The 18,547-nt window shown below is 39.1% G+C and overlaps 1 protein-coding gene across 1 annotated transcript in view; it reads left to right on the top strand.

Moving 5' to 3' along the window:
* The first annotated feature begins 4,490 nt into the window (after positions 1 to 4,490).
* MYBPC1 (myosin binding protein C1) overlaps positions 4,491 to 18,547 on the top strand; it is a 105,812-nt gene continuing 91,755 nt past the window's right edge. The window contains exons 1-3 of the mRNA XM_070754969.1: positions 4,491 to 4,646; positions 16,121 to 16,196; positions 17,540 to 17,581. Coding sequence (XP_070611070.1) covers positions 4,491 to 4,646; positions 16,121 to 16,196; positions 17,540 to 17,581 — 274 coding nt within the window. The remainder of the gene's footprint in view (positions 4,647 to 16,120; positions 16,197 to 17,539; positions 17,582 to 18,547) is intronic.

Here is an 18,547-nt window from a genome sequence, read left to right as displayed (position 1 = left end):
CTCTAGACAATGATTAAAATAGTTAAAGCGTTTATGGATAAAAACACACTGTTTCATTATTTCCTATTTTAAAAGTAATTAAGGATGATACTAAGGAGCTAGAGAAGGAAGGACAATTTTAAAAACTATTAAGCATTCAATAAACTTATTACCCCCACTGCATTTTTTAAGTTCTTAAGACCCATCTCTGCCATCAGGCATGGGGGAAACTGAGACATCTCCCCCGGACCTATACAGTTTATACATGGTATGTTTGCTTTTAATAATGGGGTTTTTAGCGTTTTTTAAATTATTAGATTTGTTCTTACATAGTTCTTGTTATTGTTGTGAGCCGCCCCGAGTCTACGGAGAGAAGCGGCATACAAATCTAATAAATAAATAAATGAATGAATGAATGAATGAATGAATGAATGAATGAATAAATAAATAAATAAATAAATAAATTTCTCCCCTCCCTCCGTGAGGGTAGCAGCACATTACTCGGCTAACTCTCTGCTATAGATGGAAGGGATATAAAGAAAGGAATGTCCATGGGATGTGTCCTGAGGAGACCTTCCAGCAAACTTCCCTTAATGCGACCCAAGACATTCTTCTGCAACAGATACATTTTGGAAATGCAGGCTGTAGAATTTGCTGCTACATTGAGCCTCCAAATGTTTTTCTTTCCATGGGTTCATTCTTTGTTTCTCAGAGTTGTATTTCATAGGTGTACCCAGAATTCCAGAAAATGTTCAGAACCATGAATTTAACCCCATTAATATAAATAGATTAAGTGCTAAATATAAAAAACTTTTACGTTAAAACTTCTTTGAAACATCTTCAGGATCTTATTTAAACCCCCATAACGGGATGCCAAGATGTGACCGTACAACCACATATAAACCCTAAAAATGTTGCATATTTTTAAATGTTACATAAATAATGCAGATTACATCATCATCTCTGTCATGTATATGATAACATTAAATAAATATTTGCTCTTTCAGAAAAAGAAATAGCCATAGCCCTCAGAACCTGCCAAAGCTATCCCAGTGTAATTCCTAGTAGGAAGGAGAAATAGTAAAATGCGTGACTGGTGAATATATCAATGCAGTGGTTCTCAACCTTTCTAATGTCGTGACACTTTAATACAGTTCCTCATGTTGTGGTGAAACTTTTGCCAGACCCATCCTAGACTACTGCTCATCTGTCTGGAACCCATACCACATCTCAGACATCAACACCCTTGAAAATGTCCAAAGGTATTTCACCAGAAGAGCCCTTCGCTCCTCCACTCGAAACAGAATATTCTACGAAAATAGACTAACAATCCTGGGTCTAGAAAGCCTAGAACTACGGTTCCTAAAACATGATTTGAGTATTGCTCACAGGATCATTTGCTGCAATGTCCTACCGGTCAATGACTACTTCAGCTTCAACCGCAACAACACAAGAGCACGCAACAGATTCAAACTTAATACGAACCGTTCCAAACTTGACTGTAAAAAATATGATTTCAAAAATCGAGTTATCGAAGCGTGGAACTCATTACCGGACTCAATTGTGTCAGCCCCTAACCCCCAACATTTCTCCCCTAAACTCTCCACGATTGACCTCTCCAGGTTCCTAAGAGGCCAGTAAGGGGCGTACATAAGTGCACTGGTGTGCCTTTCGTCCCCTGTCCAATTGTCTCTCCTTTCTTTCACTTATCATATATATTTTCTTTCTTTCATATATTTTCTCCTCTAAGTTCACTTTACCCTTATATATATTACTACATGTCTATTTTTCTTCCTATGCATTTGTGTATTGGACAAATGAATAAATAAATAATAAATAAATAAAATAAAATCCCGGGCTACTGCCTGGACGGGGGAGAACGCAGTGGGGTAGCAAAAATGGAGCTCCACCCCAGAGCACCCAATTTGCATTGAAAGATGTTGAAAGAAAATGCCCCCAGTGTGGTAGTAAAAATTATGGTAGCCCTTCACTGCCCTCAGTGCCAGTTCTCCCAAGAGAGCTTTAAGCTGATTGGCAGAAAGGTCAGAGGGACACCCCCACTGTAAATGCCTGATTGGTCAGGTTGTAAAAATATCTTCCAAGGTGCCAGAATAGAAGCTTTAGTTCCTAACACCATGGGAAATTTGTCTTTTCCCCTGGTCTTATGCAACCCCTGTGAAATGATTGTACAAACCCCAAAGGGGTCCTGACCCTGAGGTTGAGAACCACTGATGTAAGGAAAGAAAATCACATTTAATTTGTCTCTAGCCACTTTTTCTGATTGTGGATCCTGGGTGGTCAGTCAAAGGCTAAATGAGGTACTTGGCTCAGAAAAAAAATGTGTCACCTTCAAACTTGATGACTGCTTTTAAGTTGATAGATACTCTGTTGGAGGACAAGACAATTGATCAGAGCCCAAGAAGAAAACAGAGCTATCTATTTAATTGCATGCATGTTGTCTTGATTCTTTAATTATGGGTTTTTAATTGGGTTTTATAGTTTTAGATTGTATATTTGACTTCTTTTTATTTGTTTTTGCATTTATATTATTATTGTAAGCCGCCCTGAGTCCTTTGGGATTGGGCAGCATAGAAGTAATAAATGAATGAATGAATAAATGAATGAATGAATGAATAAACAAACAAACAAACAAACAAACAAACATGTCCTCGGAGAGAGGCGGCATACAAATCTAATAAATAATAATAATTATAATATTGCTTTACCGCCTTCTGCCGCACGAATCCCAGCGGCCGGTTAGGTCCCACAGAATTGGCCTTTTCCGGGTCCCATCGACTAAACAATGTCGTCTGGTGGGACCCAGGGGAAGAGCCTTCTCTGTGGCAGCCCTGACCCTCTGGAATCAGCTCCCCCCAGGGATCAGGACTGCCCCCACCCTCCTTGCCTTTCGTAAACTTCTTAGAACCCACCTCTGTTGTCAGGCATGAGGGAACTGAGACATCCCCCCCCCCTTGCCTATGTAGCTGTATGTATGATATGTTTGCATGTATGCTTTTTTATATATTGGGGGGGGTTAGGCTTTTTAATGTAAAATTGTTGTTTTAAACTTTAATATTAGATTTGTTACAGTATATTGTTTTTATCATTGCTGTGAGCCGCCCCGAGTCTGCAGAGAGGGGCGGCATACAAATCTAATTAATAATAATAATAATAATAATAATAATAATAATAATAATATAAAATTGTTTTATTGTTTTATGACATAATCCTGGGAGTCCTTAGAATAAAGTGCAATGATTCTGTTGAATGCTTGTTTTGACTGATTGTTTTTTCTTGCAATTTTTCACCTCAGAACTATTGGTTGCATGTTACTTGGAATAATCTGAAAAGGTGGCAATATCTTGTTAACCTTGTAAATTAAGATGGTTTAGCACTAGCTATTACTTGAGCAAAAGACCTCCGGGGAATAGCTGAGTTGTAGAATAGACTGAAAAGTCAAGAAACAACTTGGAAGACATTGGTAGCCAAGAACTATGGTATTCTGTTGTGGTTAGCTCTGGCCCAGCTCCTGCCCCAAGGACTGTGGATGTGGGGGAGACATCCACATGCCGCAGGCCTGCTTTGCTCCCGGTGGAATCTGCTGATGAAGGCTCCTCTGACCAAGAAGACATGAGTAACAGGGAGGAGGAGAGTGTGGCAGACAGCTCAGAAGGAGATCAATGATCTCTCTCCTCCTTGGATTCAGAACAAGAGTTAATGATACAGCCATGCATGCGGAGAGCGATGCATAGGCAGCAACAACTGAGAGATTATTATCAAAGAAAATGAGGCCACCTGTGGTTGGGTGGGGCTGTGGTAATTAGTGAGGCTGCTATAAAGAGCAGCGTGTGGGTTTGGCCATTGTGGAGGATTATCTGATTGTTGTGTTTCATGCCTGCTTTGCTGACTTCGACCTTGGTGTGTTGCTTTTTCCCCACTTTGAAACTAAACCAGAGCAAAGTGTGTTTCACTTTGTGAAAGAAGAAGGACTGTGAATTGCCTCACAGCTGCAAGCTAAGTATCACAGAACTGATAAGGGACTTGTACCAATTACCAGTTTGTTTGGAGACGAGTGCTCTTTGCTATACAAAAAGAGTGCTTAGTTTAAGTGAATTTCCGTTATAAAGAACATTGTTTTGAATTTTCAAACGTGTGTGTGTGTCTGAAATTTGTACCTGTGAATTTTCGGGAGGATTCTACCAGAGAGCCCGACAGAACAGGTATTCTTACTGAGAAAATTTCACGAATGTACAGTATCTTTGGTGTTCTCAGAAACTGAATTTTTTTCCTACTGAATACATTACACTACATTTTTGAAAGATTTCAAATCAAGGCGGAAAAAATATTACTACGAGGGTCACCTAGAAAGTAATCCACCACATTTTTTTCCTCAACCTATAGTAATGGTACGAATGCAAAACTTTAGATATACATTATTTGAATTGTCAGGAGTGCGTGTGTAAATTTTGCGTTTCTTCAGACAGATAGAGTAGCTGCAGCAGTGTTTCAAAATGGCGTCTGTAAGTGATGTACGTTACAAGCAGCGTAGCGTCATTGAATTTCTCACTGCAGAGAAAGAAACTGTTTGGAACATTCAGAAACATTTGTGTACAATTTATGGAGAATCTACAATCAACAGAAATATGGTTAATTGCTGGGCACAGAGGGTGAGGCCATTACAGTGCAGAAATGGCTTCGTGACCAGAACAAGGAATGGTACCGACAGGGCATACACGCCCTTGTGTCTCACTGGAGAAAGGCCATAGAATGGGATGGAGATTACGTGGAAAAATAGGAAGTGTAGAAGAAGCATCATTCTTTCTTGTGTGTAAGTTACCTTTAAAAAAAAAAAAAAATTTGTCCAATACACAATGAAGGTTAAAGAGAATAAAAATGTAGTAATAGTAGTAATGTATATCAAAGAAAGGATAGAAGAAAAGTTATAAGAGTCTACGGAGAGGGGAGGCATACAAATCCAATAAATGAATGAATGAATGAATGAATGAATGAATGAATGAATGAATGAATGAATGAATAAATCAAATAAGTCAATGAAGAATAGGGGAAAAGATATATGAATGGAAGAAAAGATATAGGACAGACAATTGGACAGGGGACAAAAGGCACACTAGTGCACTTATGTATGCCCCTTACTAACCTCTTAGGAACTTGGAGAGGTCAATCGTGGATAGTCTAATGGAAAAATGTTGGGGGTTAGGGGTTGATACTACGTAGTCTGGTAATGAGTTCCACGCTTCGACAACTCGATTGCTAAAGTCATATTTTTTACAGTCAAGTTTGGAGCGGTTAATATTAAGTTTGAATCTGTTGCGTGCTCTTGTGTTGTTGTGGTTGAAGCTGAAGCAGTCGTTGACAGGCAGGACGTTGTGTTCAATAAATAATTGTTGAAGAAAAAAACATGGTGCATTACTTTCATACTTTCTAAAACGTAAGATTTACACTTCCAGGGCCTTAAGTCTTCTCTTATTCTGCCATTCTATTACAGGTATTTATAATCTTTTTGGTCATGTTCTATGTTTAGCAAGGCGTACCTTGAGCTTTCCTGGCTAAAACTGTATTGACATTTCCCCAGCCTTGGCAGCTGAGGAGGGTCCTCATGATTTAATGAGGAAAACTTCTCCCCGAGGGGATGAAATGCTTTGTCAGGCATTCAGTGTGAGGAACTGATCCATATTCTAAGCCTCCACAACACTTAACCAGAGAACCTTGTAAGGCAACTGAATGGTAAAGAATGACATTTAGGGAATTCACTGAGCATGCTGGATCAGAAAGCCTGAGCAGCTACAGAAGTCACATATCGTCTTTTTTAATTGTTCTTCCTTTCTTGGCAGAAAAGTCAATCCTGAAAGCTAATAGTCTGGTTAACCTTTGGTCCTGGGCGCTGTGATATGTTTACTGCTGGCTTCCTTCAAAACTGAAAGTAGCAGCCAAGGACACCTTACTGTTGATAGATAACTGAACCCTGCAGTCCAGGTTAATTGCTAACTGAAAGAGGCACTCTACTACAGACCTACTATGTTCAGCAGATGATACTAGTGCCAGTTCTTGCCTTCCTTTTTAGACTAATCTTGCTCTTATCTTCAAGTAGGCTGCTATTGCCTACTCCTATATGTGTCAGGCTGCATCTCAAGTTGAGGGTTGTCCTTGGTCTTCCGAGTGACACGTTGGAGACTCCGTTCAAAATATGAATGTAACTAGGACCCAAAAGTACGTAAGACAAAGCCAGGACATAATTTAAATTTAATAATTAAAGATCAGCTCCTCTGCCGTTTATCAGTGTCTATCTCTGCATCTCTAAAAGGACTTCTGAAGAGTTTAAGGAGCTAAGCCGATTAATCTTAAGGTCAACTTCTAGAATAGAAAATTTGTAATATTTATTTTGAACTTCCCGTTCTTAGAAGCTTCTGTCTTGAAGTCTGCTTGGTTCCTGGCGTTTCCTCCATCCCACCTGAGATCAAAGCATCAGGATGCCCTATATTCTACATCCAGGAGGCAGAATAACAGAATCAGAAGAGACCTTAGAGGTCTTCTAGTCCAACCGCCTGCATGAGCAGGAGATCCTATACCAGGAAAGTCAAAATGGCAACCCATTGGCTGGAAGCATCACTCACGGACCATGTCCATCTCAGCTCCATGAATGGGGGAAACGTCATGAAAAGTCACATGATGGCAACATGGTGTATGGTATAGACAAATGGATGTCCAATGTCTTCTTAAAAACCTCCAGGGTTGGAGCACCTACAACTTCTGAAGGCAAACCGCTCCACTGATTAATTATTGTCACTATCAGGAAATTTCTCCTTAGTTCTAGGTTGGTTGTGTTTTAATTAGTTTTCATCCATTGCTTCCATCCATCTTTAGCAAATACTTTGACCTCCTCTTTTTTGGAATATTTTGGAATATTTGAGCCCCTCAAATATTGGAATACTGCTATATTGTCACTTCTTTTCACTGGATTAGACATACCCAGTTCCTGTAACTATTCTTCATATGTTTGAGCTTCTAGTCCCCTAATCTTCTTTGTTCTTCTCTTCACTCTTTCCAGAGTCTGAATATCTTTTTTATACAAATGATATCAACGCATCCTTCGATCTTGATTCTATCCAAGGATTGTATTGAAATGAAGCAGGTGATAAGGAGAAGGGGTGATCGCTGAAGTTAAATGTGACTATTCCAAAATAGTACACAAATCATATAAAGGAGAAAATGTGGACGGTGGAGATTTTAAATGAATGGTTTAAAAGTCAATGTAGAAACAAAGCATAATGAATTCAGGATTGCAAAAAAAACCCACCCCTCCCTAAGAAAGTGACAGAAATCAAAATCATTATTAATTGATTGATTATATTCCATTAAGACTCAGGAGCTACATAATTTCCCCCCCATGTGATAAATTGTCCCTAACTGGTCCTTCAAGTCTTCTCGGTATACAAGAATTTGAAAAACTCAGTGACTAACAGTAGATTCAAGAGTGACAACATAAACTAACTTGTGAAACTTTGAGAACTCTTGAGAAATGCTATTGAAACATGGAATGTTTTTAAACGCATATAGTGTTCTTACAACACCGAGGATGATAACTGAGTGTTGTTTTTTATTTTTTATTTATTTTAAACAGTTTTTTATTTATAAAACAAATTTTAAAAATAGACAAGATATACATATAACATAGAAACAAGTAATTGACGGATATTCTAGTATATAAATTTAAATTCCCTTAGTTCTTGCTTCAGTGTTCATCTTAAAATATAAAGAACAAAATTATACATGTGTGTGTATATGTATGTGTATATATGTATGTATGTGTATTTGCATCACTCGGGTTCCCTTAATTTACAGTCCTGGTGGTCCTTTTCCCCACCAATATTATAATTTATTCCAGATTTCAATGTATTCAGTTTCATTTTTTTCCTTTCAATTCTAACGTCAGTCTATCCATTGATAATTGAGTGTTGTTTGGACACTTTGAAACTCCCTGTTGAGGAATTTCTGTTTTGTGTCTTTTACTGCTGGGAGACAATGTTTAGACTTGGGCAGGGTTAAGTATGCAAACTGGTTTTACTGGTGAGTTGAGATGAAGTAGGAACTTCAGTTATTTATTTAGAAATGCCCCTTTTTTCACATTTTTAGGTAAGTTGCCCTTTATATTATGTTTCCAAACTGTCAAGTTAAGAAAAGCAGCACAAACATTGAGAAATGTTCAAAGGGTTATGGTTCGTGTTTTCATTTAGAGTGAAGAGCCTAAGTTTAAATCTGTATTCAACTACAGAGATCAGTAGGTGACTTTAAACCAGTTGCTCTCTCTCTCTCTCTCAGTCCTTCCAATATCTGGAGGCATTTGGTGGAAAAAAGGATGCTAAAGTAGGTGGACCAGCAGGTACCTCTTTATGATAAAATTATAAAGATTTCCTTTCTGAAATGTTTCTTCATAAAACAATAACAAGAATGTTATACAAATGTAGCTAAACTAACTCAGAGGAAAATATACAGATAGTCCTCAGTTTATGACCATGTAGTAGTTTATGACTTACAATACTAAATGATGTCATGTTACATGAGGGCACCTGATGGTATGATCTTCTTTTGCCATGGTCACTACGTGAATTTCCCCCTTGACTTTGCTTGTTGGAAGTCAGTTGGGAAGGTTGTGTTGTAAGGGGATGGGACTTTTTGCCTCTGCCAGTTGGATGTAGCTCTTTCCTCCGCAGCAGCTTATCGGCCGCTGCCTTCTCTCCCTCGCCCAAAGGCCCCTAGCTCTTCGCCCCAGCCCTTTCGTCACAAAAATCCACATTCAGCCACAGCCTTTTGGCCACATGGGACAGTTCGCCACCATCCAATCAGAACAGTTGTTACAAAATGCTACTTTTGAAAGGAAAGAATGGTACAGTTTGCTCCGGACTTCCGTGTTTTTGTGATGCTGCGATTTCGCTGAGGTTCCCCTCGCTGGGAAACCCCACCTCCGGACTTCCGTTGCCAGCAAAGCACCCGTTTTTGCACTGCTGGGATTCCCCTGCAGCATTGCAAAAACACGGAAGTCCGGAGGTGGTGATTCCCATGGAGAGGAACCTCAGGGGAATCCCAGCAGTGCAAAAACGGGTGCTTCGCTGGCAACAGAAGTCTAGAGGCGGGGCATCCCAGTGGCAGCGGCTTGGGTTTGTAAAGTGAAAATAGTTTGGAAGAAGAGGCAAAAAAATCTTAAACCCCAGGTTTGTATCTCGAAAAGTTTGTATGACAAGGGGTTTGTAAGACAAGGTATCACTGTATTTCTATGGAAGCTTCAAACCAGCCCTTTCTGCTTACACTAGGACCTTCTATTATAAATAATATAGAATAGCATATAAATTTTTATTGGACATGTGTGATTGGACATACAAGGAATTTTTTTGGTGCACATGCTCTCAGTGTACATAAAAAAAAAGTTCATCAAGAATCATAAGGGGGGGTTGCCACTCCTGCCACTACCCGTGCACTGTGTGTGCAGCTTCAGGTTATTGGGATGCACCCGTGTGCATCCTGGGGAGATTTTGGTTCTGCGCATGTGCAGGAAGCAAATTCTCACGAGGGGATGCGCATATGCATGAGATTTTAGTGACCTTTTTTGCTTCCACGCATGCACAGAAGCAAAAAATCACCAAAATCTCTCTCGCACACATCACCTTGGAAGATTTTTCTTCCTGCACATGCACCGAAGCAAAATTTAATTTAATTTAATTTATTATATTTGTATGCCACCCTTCTCTAGAGACTCGGAGCAGCTCAAAACAATAACAACAATGTAAACAAATCTAATACATTAAAAAAATCTAAAAACCCATTATTAAAACCATACAACACATACCATACATAAATAATATAAACCCGGGGGCTCAATTTCCCCATGCCTGATGACATAGGTAACTTACGAAAGGCAAGGAGGGTGGGGGCGGTTCTGATCTCCGGGGGGAGTTGATTCCAGAGGGATGGGGCCACCACAGAGAAGGCTCTTCCCCTGGGCACCACCAACCGACATTGTTTAGTCGATGGGACCCGGAGAAGGACAACTCTGTGGGACCTAATCGGTCACTGGGATTCATGCAGGAAAAGACGATTCTGAAGGTATTCTGGTCCGATGCCACCGGTATCTCACCGGTACACATATGTGTGGATACCAGCGAACCAAAGTTGCGCATGCAGCTCCATTTTTAGTACTGGTGCAGCCTACTCCCAATACTGAATACAACACTTAATGATAGTCCAGGTATATATAAGCAATCAAATCATATTAGGAACCAGTCAACAGGGGTGGGCTGCTGCCCTGACCGGGGGGGGGGGGACACAGTGGGGTAGCAAAAATGGAGCTCCACCCCAGAGCACCCAATTTGCATTGAATGATGTTGAAAGAAAATGCAGGGCGTCCTGCATAAGCCACGCCCACAGTGTGTATCATTGTCCTTTCACACCAAGGAAAAGACAATAATCTGATTTTTGTTATCAAACTCCTTGCCCTTCAGGGTCATCTGGCAGTTCCAATTTGCTTTTTTCTTCTGCTGCACAATTCAAAATCCTTCACAAGGATCAAAGAAACATAGAAATATGGAAGATTGACAGCAGAAAATGACCTCATGGTCCATCTAGTCTGCCCTTACACTATTTCCTGTATTTTATCTTAGGATGGATATAGGTTTATCCCAGGCATGTTTAAATTCAGTTACTGTGGATTGACCAACCACGTCTGCTGGAAGTTTGTTCCAAGCATCTACTACTCTTTCAATAAAATAATATTTTCTCATGATACTGCTATTCTTTCCCCCAACTAACCTCAGATTGTGCCCCCTTGTTCTTGTATTCACTTTCCTATTAAAAACACTTCCATCCTGAACCTTGTTTAACCCTTTAACATATTTAAATGTTTCTCATGTCCCCCCTTTCCCTTCTGTCCTCCAGACTATACAGATTGAGTTCATTAAATCTTTCCTGGTAAGTTTTATGCTTAAGACCTTCCACCATTTTGTACCCCATCTTTGGACCCGATCATAAATGCAAGCATAGAGTATTAGTATCCTTAACACTCTGAAATATTAGGCATTTGGTGGTATGCGGATCCCAATCTAGAAACATTTTCAATCTTAAAGCCTAATTGCTGTTAATAGGCCCTTTGCACAAAAGTATTCAATTCTGTTCTTAGCCCTCTAAATCAGTGTGGCCATTGCCTTTCCTTGGAGTCCCACAGATTAATAAGGCTGTATTTTGACTGCTCTGCTTTGTAAGATTCCTCGGTCTTGATTTTTTCATACTTTGCATAATTTTCGATATCCGGATCAAGTCCCCACCTGTGTCATGTTTTATTCTGAAGCTAAAGACAAACATTCCTGCTCTTTCTCATAGGAAGGCAATTGAGCTGCCTGATAGTTTCAGATGAACTTATTTCAAGCTCAGTTAAACTCTTTCTTTTTCAAACCAGAACTTACATCGTTTTTCAGATGGAAAGGCATGCTCTAAACTCGACTGCAGGAAATACGACTTTAGTAACCGAGTAGTTGATGCATGGAACTCACTACCGGACTCTGTAGTATCATCAACTAACCCCCAAAATTTTATCCTTAGATTATCCACTGTTGGCCTCTCCCAATTTTTTTAAAAAATATACTTTATTAGTTTATTAAGAAAAAGGAAGGGGGATGGGGGTACAGAATGGTAAAAGGGATGCAGAGGAAGAAACATTTGTCAAAATAACATAAATACGTTGTTGTATATTCATTTCAGACATTTCAGACATTTAACTGTTAGTATTTATATTGTATTCAATATTTAGCATTGTATATTCTTATATCTATTAAGTATGTTGATTTAAAGATAAGATAGTGTTTGGATATATATATTAAGAGATAAGTAGAGTAGTAGTAAGAGATTTGGATAGGAAAAGGGAAGAGAGGTAATACCTGCAGAGTAGCAGGCGTGTGTATTTTAACAACATATTTTACTTGGTTATGTATAGTAGATAGTAGGAATACGACTTTAGTAACCGAGTAGTTGATGCATGGAACTCACTCGCGGATTCTGTAGTATCTTCAACTAACCCCCAAAACTTTATTCTTAGATTATCCACTGTTGGCCTCTCAGGATTCCTAAGAGGTCAGTAAGGGGCGTGCATAAGTGCCCCTTAGTGCCTTCCATCCCCTGTCCTAATGTTTCTCTTTTGGTAGTACCATGTATATAAATATTATATCTTTGTATACCACCAATACATTTGTGACAAAACAAATAAATAAAATAAAATAAATAAATAAAGACATTATCTGAGAATATTATTGAGCATTTTATTTCCAACCTCTTTCCAAATGATTCCTAGCATCGACAGTGCATTTTTCTTCCATCCATGTACTAGTCTAGTGGATATCCTCAAAAAACCCTCTAAACTTTTGGGGGAATGGGATTTTGCTCTGCAGAATCCATGCAGATTTTTCTCCCCTAGTTATATAGTATTTTTTCTTTGATTAGTACCCATCATGGAGCAGAAATTAAACAGATTGATCTATAATCTCCTTTGGGACCATTTTTAAAAATCATTGTCACACTGGCTGCCTTCCAGTTCTCTCCTACTGAGGATAAATTACATACATGTATTTTGTAAAGGGCTCAGCAATTTCACAACTGAGGCCTTTAAAAATTCTTGGGTGGATGTCATGAGAGTTCAGCAATTTATTACTGTAGTGTTTACACTCTAAAGAGGTCCCAGAATATCTTCTCGTTACCTCAATTGGCTTCTCTCAATTGGAGACATAGAGATCTTTTCCTACACCTTCTGTAGAAAATACATAGGTCAAACAATACATAGCTCTCCAGAATTGTCGCAAGCATGCACGCACCCGTCAGTGTGAGATTTCGCTTCTGTGCATGCACAGCAAGTGAAATCTCTTGTGCATGAGATTTCGCTGATTTTTGGTGGGGTTTTTTGCTTCTGCACATGTGCGCAAGTATAGAAATCACCGCAAATCAACAGAATCTCCCGTGCACGAGTGTCCTTGTGTGAGATTTCGCTTGCTGCGCATGCACAGAAGCGAAATCTCACACTGACAGGTGCATGCATGCTTGCGACAATTCTGGAGGGCTATCGGTAACGGCTGGTAAGTGGAACCCTTGCCTGCCAAGCACCTAAATTTTGATGATGTAACACTGTTAAAACTGCAACAGATGTGTAAGCAGTAATGGGCAGCGAAAATTTTTACTGCCACAATGTGGGGTGTGACTTATTTTGTGGGTGTGGCTTGATGGTCATGTGACCAGGTGGGAGTGGCTTGAACTATCATCATCGGTCAAGTGAACTGTTGAGACCTTGATTTACAACCTCACCAGTGTCACTCTCGCAGGTGACAATTTGCTTCGCGTTTCCCATGCTCTCCTTCCTAGGTCGCCCCGTGCCTCAGGCTGGGTAGCTAAGCGAATGGGCGCCGATCAGCTGTTGAGAAAAGAGGGGGAGGAAATGGGCCCCCTGAAACTCCTGCCGGTGTTAGTCTCCCTGCTGCTTTCTGAGCAGGGGGTAGAGGATGGGAGGGTGGGATAGTCAGGTAGAACTGGGCACACAGCTTTATTTGCGCCAGTGGAACTACGTTCCACCCCATCCTGCCTGCTGCCCACCCCTGTGTGTAAGTACTGGTGTGGGTGATGAGTAAGAGGAGGAACAGCTGGGTCCAGTGCCTGACGTGAGGATGTGCGGAAGACAGAGTAAAGGAGAACCGTGGTAAACTTATCGGCTGGTCCTTGGGATGGAAGAGCCACTGATGCTAACTGCATCTCACCTTAGCCCTGGGGATAAAAGGCCAGGGGCAGAGATGAATAGGTGTGGCAAACAACTATTCTTTTTTTATTTGAAATAATGTTTATTAGTTTTTCCAAGTTTTAAAAACAACATTACTATAGTTTAATACAGATCTATGCCTGATTTCTTATGTTTGTTACATTTCTTATACCAACTCTTTATAGATACATATGTTACATTACATGTTTATGTATTCCTGGTTTTTTTTAATACGTTCTTTCACACTTTATCCCTGATGAACAACTATTCATCTGCCCATCAACCAGCCACTTATTAGCCTGCTGTGTGTGAGAGACAAAGAAGTTTTGGGGGATTGCTGGCGCTCCTTATAAAGGGAACGTTTAGTTAAATACAGAGAACTTGTCGTGTTTGGGAGCCAGATCAGAACAACCGGTCATAAGTCACTTTTTTCGGGATATAAATTTTCACTTTTTCCCATTACCTTCAAGCTAGACAAATAGTTGTAGGCCGAGGACTATGTACATACAATTTTATGGGAGGATAATTAAAGTCCATTCATAGCTTTCCTAATTTTTGTCACTCAAACAGCATGTGAAGAAACTGCATTACTATCATTAAATGTCAGTGGGCTCTTAGCAAATGCTAGTAAAATAATTCCTTCTGGGAATTACACGGCAGCTTCATCTAATATTGCAAAGAGGAGGAAAGCTGAGAAGAATATTTTAACAACATCTAGACTGGAGCACCACCACAGTATTGCAGTAGGACAGTGATGGCAAACCTTTTTTTCCTCGTGTGCCGAAAGAGCATGCTCGTATGCTATCGCACATGCACAAGTGCCCAACCCATAATTCAATGCCTGGGAAGGGCGAAAACAGCATCCCCCAGAGGCCCTCGGGAGGCTGGAAACAGCCTGTTTCCCAACTTCTGGTGGGCCAGTAGGCTCGTATTTCACCCTCCCCAGGCTCCAAAGGCTTCCCTGGAGCTGGGGGAAAGTAAAAACGCCCTGCCTCATCACCCCGGAGGCTCTCTGGAAGCCAAAAAGGCCCTTTGTGTGATCTAAAAATCCACCGTCCTGCAAAAAGCATGTTGGACCTGAGCTAGAGCAATGGCTCGTGTGCCAGCAGATATGGTTCCGTGTGCCATAGGTTCACCATCACTTCAGTAGGATAATGCAACTCATTCAAGAAGGGTTCTATTTAAAACACGCTGCACAAAATACCCTTCCATGCTTGTAAACCAAAATTAAGCCTCTGGGCAGTTGAGTTGTATCCCATGTTCAGTTGAGCCTGCGGGAATTCTTAGGATGCTATGTAAGACAAGGCCCTCATACCAACCATCCCTGTTGTCCCCCACCTAAAAAATCTATTGCAGATGCTCAGGAGCTAAAGTTGTCTAGGTAGGATTAAATGTTCTAAATCAAGGACAAAGTCATGTGTGCGAGCACTACGGTCCCAAAGCCAGCTGTTCAATGATCTGTTGATGCAACCAATGATTAATAGAAATTTAGTTTTGTAAGTTAGCGGTTAGTAGCTTTTCCCCCCTGTTGGGGCAATATCTTGGACAATGCATGTAGAGTTGCCTAAAATTCAGAGTTAAAAATAGGTGGGGATAATTGTTCTCTAAAATCCCCTTGTTTATTTGTCTTTCTGACAACATTTCCTCTCTCCCCCAAACAATGGATTATATGGGAAGAACAGAAGCCAGACAGATCATAAGAGGGGGCAGGATTTTGTACTGGCTTCTTTCACAGCAGGTTGGAAATTAGACTGAGGTTCCATGAAATCAGACCAGAGGCTACATGGAAAAATGCTGGAACCAACCCTGTTGCCAAGCCTAGTTTTGCTTAGAGGGAAAGATATTTTTAGTTGTCCTGCGACCAATTTTTCAAGACTTGGAGGCAATGTGGATTGTCAGCATTTGGGGGAATAATCTTTTTTTGTATTAGATATTTGCTAATACAAATATCAATGTTTGCCTAAAAAATAATAAATAATAATAATAATAATAATAATAATAATAATAATAATAGCTGGTTATTAGAGAAAACAAGGGGAAAATGTTCTAGTAATTTGCTAAAAAAAAAACCCAACCTCCTGAAATAACGCATTACAATGTAATAAGCTACTACTATACTGTATATGCAAATAGAGCCCAGTTGTGTAGGTATTTATAATAAGAACAATTGACATGATTTTTAAAACTGTCATAATGCAGAATTTATATTACTCTACAGATATTCACTTTATTGATTAGCCCTTGGGCCATATCAAAGTGCAGAGTTCCAGACATAAATTATTACTAAAATATTTTTAGTATATTACTAAAACAGAAACATCATTGTGTATATGTCTTTTCTTTCAGAAGGTTATAAATATCTTTCTTTTAACATTTTCAGATATACCAGATATACCAGTAAAAGAAAGTGCACCTCCTCCAGGTTAGTAAAATGTCTGCCTGCCTGCCTGCCTGCCTGCCTCTATCTATCTATCTATCTATCTATCTATCTATCTATCTATCTATCTATCTATCTATCTATCTATCTATCTATCTATCTATCCATCCCTCCCTCCCTCCCTCCCTCCCTCCATCCATCCATCCATCCATCCATCCATCCATCCATCCATCTAAAACAGCAGAACATTGTAAAGGTCTCATTAGGAACATAAATAAGTGATTAGCTCTTTAAACTTGTTCTACCACACATTAATATTTTTGTGTGTGTGCTGTTGAATTTCTAAGAATCTGAGTTTCTGTTGACTACAAGGAAACATCTATCCTGTTTTTCAGCAGCATCTTCTGAGATGTAAATCTATGTCTACTGAGAATTTGCTGATAGTGCTCCATTCAAATAGTAGGCCTTGCTTAGCTTTTTCAAAATCAATGAGGGATACCGAACAATTGCTGTTGTATCCTTGGGAAAATTATGGAGGTTTATTTTTAAAATAAGCCATCATAGTCCTATTCTAGTACATGAAGCAAATGCCGTCTTTCATATTTTTCTTCATCTCTATTGATTAGTCTGATCAATAGAACGTATCAGGAAAGACTTCATGAACTCAATCTGTATAGTCTGGAGGACAGAAGGAAAAGGGAGGACATGATCAAAACATTTAAATATGTCAAAAGGGTTAAATAAGGTTCAGGAGGGAAGTGTTTTTAATAGGAAAGTGAACACAAGAACAAGGGGACACAATCTGAAGTTAGTTAGGGGAAAGATCAAAAGCAACATGAGAAAATATTATTTTACTGAAAGAGTAGTAGATGCTTGGAACAAACTTCCAGCAGACGTGGTTGGTAAATCCACAGTAACTGAATTTAAACATGCCTGGGATAAACATATATCCATCCTAAGATAAAATACAAAAAAATAGTATAAGGGCAGACTAGATGGATCATGAGGTCTTTTTCTGCCGTCAGTCTTCTATGTTTCTATCATATTTTAAATAGAGGTTTTTCTCATAACTATTGTTAGCTGATGCTGTTGCATTATTTCATCTCTTGCACAAGTATCCATGTTTTAAGTGCAAACTAATGGAGACTGTCATTCACCACATGTAAATAGATGCCATTCCAGTCTTTAGGAGACTGCATGTTAACAAACAAAAAAAGTAAAGATCCAGATTCATGCTTTGGTATTTAGGTTATTTGTAATATTGCTATGGAGTATCCCAATAGTTCAGTTTACCCATTTAATACAATTTGAACACTAGTAGCTGAAAAATGCACAATATTTATGATCAGGGCGTTTCTTTTAAAAATGTGCTTCTGTTTCCCATATAGTAGAAACCAATGCTCAGGAAGATGGGAATCCCCCAGAAAAAGGTGAGTACAAATATTCTTCAAAAGCAACATGAGATTCTACAGTTCAGGTAGATGATGTTTCTGTTCTTTCTTGTTTAGTCCAGTCCCCTATTGCAGTGTTTCCCAACCTTGGCAACTTGAAGATATCTGGACTTCAACTCCCAGAATTCCCCAGCCAGCAAGTGCTGGCTGAGGAATTCTGGGAGTTGAAGTCCAGATATCTTCAAGTTGCCAAGGTTGGGAAACACTGCACTATTGGATTTGAATTTCATTTCTTTAGAGCCAACATTTAGAGTCAACATTTACTCAGTCTTTTCTCCCTTTTCCTTTATTAGTTGATTTGATCTGTTTTGTGCACTTTTAAAAATAGATATAACACATTCCATTTTTCTGGATAAAGTAATATGTAGACATTTATGATTAAACAACTTAATACTGGATTATTGTAGTATACATTGCTATACTCTGTCTAAAATAAAATCATTAAAATATGTAATTCCATCATTATTCAACATTTGGGTACACACACACAGCAATTGTTTGTACATATGTAATATGCAATATACCTATGTAAAAATGTTTCTCATATATTTTATTCTCTAATATGCATTTATTAACATCCTTTTTTTCCCTAGAAAATATAGCAACTACAATATTCCTGTAACTTGGAATACTAACATTAATTTACTAATACTGTACGTATTCTCTAAATTCCATCAGGTATCCAGCTATCTAATGAACCCTCTTTTATTTCATTTTAACTTATTCTACCCTGCTTCTATTTTGTCAACACATGGAGTATGTGGTTGCAGTTTCTATGAAATCTGTCTATGATATCTTTCTTGCTTTCTAGAATACTTTTGCCATTTTTAAAGTTGGACCAACAATGACAGATATGGAAAGAAAGCAGAGGGAAAAAATTCCATCCCAGTTTTCAACTGCCTTATATTTTACAAATGATAAATAAGTTGTCCTTTTCCTTCTTTC

The sequence above is a fragment of the Erythrolamprus reginae genome, chromosome 6 (assembly GCF_031021105.1).
Source record: "Erythrolamprus reginae isolate rEryReg1 chromosome 6, rEryReg1.hap1, whole genome shotgun sequence".
Taxonomy (NCBI): Eukaryota; Metazoa; Chordata; class Lepidosauria; order Squamata; family Dipsadidae; genus Erythrolamprus; species Erythrolamprus reginae.
Note: the sequence above shows the minus strand (reverse complement) of the source record. Positions and strands in the feature narration are given on the sequence as shown.